The sequence below is a fragment of the Oryctolagus cuniculus genome, chromosome 12 (genome assembly GCF_964237555.1).
Source record: "Oryctolagus cuniculus chromosome 12, mOryCun1.1, whole genome shotgun sequence".
NCBI classification, from domain to species: Eukaryota; Metazoa; Chordata; class Mammalia; order Lagomorpha; family Leporidae; genus Oryctolagus; species Oryctolagus cuniculus.
Window position 1 is genome coordinate 17,455,888 of NC_091443.1, and position 6,000 is coordinate 17,461,887.

Here is a 6,000-nt window from a genome sequence, read left to right on the forward strand (position 1 = left end):
AAAGATTGCCTTGCTTCTTTGTCTCACATAGAGGAAGAATTTCCAAGAGGACAAGGCAAAGAGAAAAGCAGGATGTGTTGAAAAACAAGATTCAGTTAAGTCAGAGACCTCCTGGCAGAGTGGCCAGCAGAGGGGCTCCAGGAGAGGCAAAACCTGGAGGGGTTGGTGGACCTGGTTTTTCTTTTCTTTTTTCTTTTTTTTTTTTTTTTTTTTTTTGGACTGGCAGAGTGGACAGTGAGAGAGAGAGAGACAGAGAGAAAGGTCTTCCTTTGCCGTTGGTTCACCCTCCAATGGCCACCGCGGCCGGTGCGCTGCGGCTGGCGCACCATGCTGATCTGATGGCAGGAGACAGGTGCTTCTCCTCGTCTCGGTCCTGGGGTTTTTAAGCACACTTTTGGGGAAGAGGCTGTCAGTCAGTATAAGGAGGGGACAAACTCATCAAAAGACCTGATTTATAATCTTTTCACCCTGTCTTGCTCGTGAGAAAACAAAAGAGCCATCAGAAGGGTGGCTAATTTGTTTTACAGTGAACTGGGAGCTCAGGAGGCATTACCACTCTGCCACTGTTCTCATGGTAAGATTGGAAATTCCCATGGAATGGGGTAGGCACTTTTAATCTTGCTAAAGGTAACTTCAGGTGGAAGCAAGCATTCCACACCCTCGGTTTCCACCAGGACCAACCTGACTGCCAGTTAACCAGTCTGACTTCTCCCATTCTCACTGGATGTGCCAGCAGCCTGTCGCTGTGGCCAGCTCCAGACAGCTGAGTAGTAGGTCGCAGGCCACTTGACAGTTCACAAGAAGCTCTGCTCCATTCACCTTAGGACAAAGATACGTGAAGAGAGTGGAAATATACTCAGCGTCGTGCCCACTGTCGATAACCGTCGGAAAGATTGAGCATTTCCATAGGAGGCTCAAACTCCTTTCCCAGCTAAGACCACCATGAACCTCCAGTAGAAATGGAACCCCAGATTTGATTCCTCACAAGGGAAAGAAGTAGTCCTTTCAGAGCCGAGCCTTGATCTGTACTAAAAGAGAGCTTTGTAATCACACTGGTGTCCTTGTGATTGTCTTGACAGTGGCTGTTGGCCAAATTGGAAACTTTCTGGCTTACACGGCAGTCCCCACAGTCCTCGTGACTCCCCTGGGTGCCCTCGGAGTGCCATTCGGGTAAGTGCTAAGGTTATGTGTTTTGGTCTTCAATGCATAGTTTAGATGTGAAGAAATTTTCATTTAAAATGTTTCTGTTAAAATGATAACAGTAAAATTATACCTGAAGATAGATATTCAGTATTTTACTCTATGACATTTAATTTTAACCCTTCAGGTGTAGTTTTGTGCATTACTAATACTTCTCCTAGAAATTTGCCTTACTGTGTTTCGAGTTGTAAGTTATTCGTGGAAATCAGTGTTCGATGCTGCCACTCCCCTGGGGTTTGCCCTGGAAAATTTCTTAGAGACTATGGACTTTTCCCAAGAAGCAAAATGAGTTTATTGGTGTTTTATTTGGGTGCTTAGCATCCCTTGCTGAATACTGGACAGTCCCCAACTCACCCCTGGAATTGCGTAATTTAGGACAAATGACACGTGAGTACCAATGGACATGAAATAAAATCCAAGGTTCTAATTCATGGAATCATTGATTTTTTTTTTTTTTTTTGTTATATTCCAGACCCTGAAATCCTTGCAGAGAAGTGTGTTTGTGATGGATGTATTTGGGGTTGCACCTTAAAGTTACTTAAACTTTATGGTACTGTGGGCTAAAAATCACAAATACGAGGTGGGACTTTGGCACAGTTGTTAAGCTATGGCTTGGGGAAGTCTACATCCCAAGTCACAGTGCCTGGGTTAAAGTCCAGGCTCCACCTTCATTCAATTTCCTGTGCACTGTCAGCACGGCTCCATCCTGGCTGCTGCAAGCATTTGGAGAATGAACCAGAAGATGGTATGGGAGCACTTCCTGTTTGTGTCTCCAATAAATAAATAAATTAATTAAATTGAAACGCATAATGCTATCACATTTTTATTTTAAAAAGATTTATTTATTTATTTGAAAGAATTTTAGAGAGACAGGGAGAAACAGGGAGAAAATCTTCTATTAACTGGTTCATTCCCCAGATGGCCACAACAGCCAGGGCTGGGCCAGGTAGAAACCAGGAGCCAGGAGCTTCTCCTACATCTCCCACATGGGTAGAAAGGGCCCAAGCACTTGGGCCACCTTTCACTGTTTTTCCTAGGCCATTAACAGGGAGCTGGATTGGAAGTAGAGCAGCCAGGACACGACTTGGTGCCCATATGGGATGCTAGTGTTGCAGGTAGTGGCTTTGCCCACTATGCCACAATCCCAGCCCCTGTTATCACATTTTTAAAGTGTCAAGTATTAGAGAAGAATAATCACCTGTTATACTAACATACTGCATTTACTATTAGCACTTTTATTTTTTCTTCTGTTTGTGCATTTTTCACTTTTTTTTCTACAAGTTTATTTATTTATTTGTAAGGCATAGTTACAGGTGGCCAACTCTGTGGCGTAGTAGGTAAAGCCACCACTTGCAGTGCCGGCATCCCATATGGACACTGGTTCAAATCCCGGCTGCTCCACTTCTGATCCAGCTCTCTGCCATGGCCTGGGAAAGCAATAGAAGATGGCCCAAGCCCTAGGGCCCCTGCACCCATGTGGGAGACCTGGAAAGAAGCTCCTGGCTCCTGGCTTTGGATCAGCGCAGCTCCAGCCATTGTGGCCATCTGGGGAGTGAACCAGCAGATGGAAGACCTCTTTGTCTCTGTCTGTCTGTCTGTCTGTCTCTCTCTCTCTCTCTCTCTCTCTCTCTGCCTCTCCTCTCTCTGTGTAACTCTGACTTTCAAGTAAAATAAATAAATCTTTTTTTTTTTTAAAGGTAGAGTTACAGAGAGACTGAGGCAGAGAGAGAGAGAGGTCTTCTATCTGATGGTTCACCCTCCAAATGTCCATAACGACTGGAGCTGGGCCAATCTGAAGCCAGGAGCCAGGAGCTTCTTCTGGGTCTCCCACTCTAGATGCAGGGGTTCAAGGACTTGGGCAATCTTCTTCTGCCTTCACAGGCCATAGCAGAGAGCTGGATCAGAAGTGGAGCAGCCAGGAATCTAACTGGCACTCATGTGGGATGCAGGCAGTGGCTTTACTCACTACACCACAGCGTGGGCCCCTTCACTTATTTATTTATTTATTTATTTTGACAGGCAGAGTTAGACAGTGAGCGAGAGAGACAGAGAGAAAGGTCTTCCTTTTCTGTTGGTTCACCCCCCAAATAGCCACTACGGCTGGTGTGCTGCACCGATCCGAAGCCAGGAGCCAGGCGCTTCCTCCTGGTCTCCCATGCGGTGCAGGGCCCAAGCACTTGGCCCATCCTCCACTGCACTCCTGGGCCACAGCAGAGAGCTGGACTGGAAGAGGAGCAACTGGAACAGAACCAGCGCCCCAACTGGGACTAGAACCCGGGACTAGAACCTGAGATGACAGCGCCGCAGGCAGACGATTAGCCAAGTGAGCCGTGGCGCTGGCCTTCACTTATTTTTTTAAACTTAAAGTATTTTACAAATTTTATTTGAAAGGCAGAGAGAGAGCTCCCAAAGCTGGGGGTTGGCCAGAGCCAAACCTCGGAAATGGAAACACAATCGAAGTCTCCCACCCAGGGGTAGGAATCCTATCACTTGAGCCATCACTGGTGCCTCCCAGGATCTGCATTAACAGGAAGCTGGAGTCAAGAGCTGGCACTGGAATTGAGCCCAAGTACTCTGATATGGGGTGTGGGTGTCTTAACTCCTAGGCTGAACACCTGCCCCAACTTACCATGTTTTTAAATCATGCATTACTTGTAGTTATTTTGACAGTTTTTGTTTTTTACTTTCTTACTTAGCATAGTTGTTTTGATGATTTGTTTTATAAATACAGATGCAATACTTTTATTTTTGGTCAACAGAAAATGTGTTTTTCTATTGTGATATATTTCATATCTACTGAGAAAATAATATAAAGTGTCATGAGTTAAGAATGCTGCAAACAATGTACTAGCTTTGCATGGAATTCATATGAAAATATCATTTGTATAAAAATAAATTTCAATAATTATTAATCATTTTTCTTCTTAAAAATTAAAAAATGAAAAATAAGGTATGGCTATAAAGAGAATGTGGCTTTTCTAGAGAAAGTATATTCAGTTGGTAGACACAGATCAGGTAGTTTGGTTTACATTTTAATGATTTCTTTTTTTGGTCACTGAAGGTCCATTTTAGCTTCTTACCTTCTGAAGGAAAAGCTCAACATCTTGGGCAAGTTGGGGTGTCTGCTGAGCTGTGCAGGTTCCGTGGTCCTGATTATCCACTCCCCGAAATCTGAGAGCGTGACGACGCAGGCCGAGCTGGAGGAGAAGCTGACCAATCCAGGTAACTCTTCGCTAGCAACACTGCCACGAATGCTTGTCCCGGCTCCATATCACGCCCTCTGGTGGTACGAGTGAACCGTGTGTCCACCCTGGCCTGCCTCTCAGGTCTGCCTTCTGCATGCCCACGTGTCAGTTGGCTGTGAGCTACCTGGGGACCCCCAGCTTGGTGGTGTTGGAGTCCTGTGCATTTATCCTTCCACTCTCCTGCCCATAGGGGCTTCCACCCACTGCCTTGGGTGCTCTGAACCCTGAGTGGATTCTCACGGTCACTGTTACCTCTCCCTCATCTCCATCACACTCCTCCTGACTCTCCTACTCTCAGAACTTAGCACTGCATGCACTGGTTCCCTCTGGGACCTTGTGCATCAGCGCCTTCCCTTTCCATCCCCTGTGCTCCGTGCTACCACCTCTGACCACTGCACCTACCCGGCTGCCTCCTGACCTCTGACTGCTGCCCTCTCCCCTTACCATCCTCCCTGCTGTCCCTGCTGTGGGCCATGTCCTGTGGGGTCTGTCCCTCCTCCTACCTAGAGCTCTCTGAGAGCAGAGACTAGGTTTATTTATTTTTTCTGACATAGAGCTTCTTTTATTGACAAATTCAATTAGAAACACTATGTACGTAATTATACCAGCCTTACAATACAGATTTTTTTTCTAGATTGCTTCCAGCAGGCCATTCTGCATTGCTTGCAATGATTTTAGGCAGGTGCCAGCATGAAGCAAACTTCACACCGATGTTCAAATGCAGAGCATCTTTAGGTTGCAGAGTGACTCTTCCTTTGCAGCTCTCAATTTGCAATGGTGGGCATAGCAACAGAAACGTCTACACATCTTGAAAAGGGGTTTATAGTGTAATTAGCCGAGACTGTCTCCTTATCATGTTGTATCCCAAATGTTTAGCATTGTGATATTTATTTCTGCCCATAAATGCCCATATATTTCCAACACTGCAAGAAACGAGAATACAAAGACTTTAAAAAAAAAAAAGACCTAAGAACTAGAGAATAGTGTCCTGATTATTTTATGGTAATTTTGTAAAAATATTTTATATATTTATTTGAGAGGTAGAGTTACAGAGAAAGGGAGAGACATAGAGAAAGATCTTCCATCCATTGGTTCATTTCTCAAATGGCCACAGTGACAAGCTGGGTCAGGCAGAAGCCAGGAGCCAAGAGCTTCTTCCAGGTTTCCCATGTGGGTGCAGAAGCCCAAGCACTGGGGCCACCTTTTACTGCTTTCCCAGGCCATAGCAGAGATGTGGATTGGAAGAGGAGCAGCCAGAACTAGATCTGGTGTCAATCCAGCCACAGGTGGAGGCTTAGCCTACTATGCCACACTGCTGACCTCTATTTTATAGTAATTTCAGGAGGGACATCTCCAAACGCTGCTTATCCATTGATAAATGTGGATGATACCAGTATATCTAGCTCCTCAGTTTTTTACCAAACATGTTTAATTTGAATATCTCTATAAAAATTTGGTATGAAGATGTGATAGTAGCAGAAAAAATTTTCTTTCCTTTTAAAAAAAGTTTTGGGACCTGGTGCTGTGGAGCAGTAGGGTGAGCTACTGCCTACAG

At 45.1% G+C, this 6,000-nt stretch overlaps 1 protein-coding gene across 1 annotated transcript in view; it reads left to right on the plus strand.

Annotated features, from left to right (window-relative positions):
* NIPA1 (NIPA magnesium transporter 1) overlaps positions 1 to 6,000 on the plus strand; it is a 47,070-nt gene that overhangs the window by 31,309 nt on the left and 9,761 nt on the right. The window contains exons 3-4 of the mRNA XM_008269747.4: positions 1,080 to 1,170; positions 4,262 to 4,422. Coding sequence (XP_008267969.3) covers positions 1,080 to 1,170; positions 4,262 to 4,422 — 252 coding nt within the window. The remainder of the gene's footprint in view (positions 1 to 1,079; positions 1,171 to 4,261; positions 4,423 to 6,000) is intronic.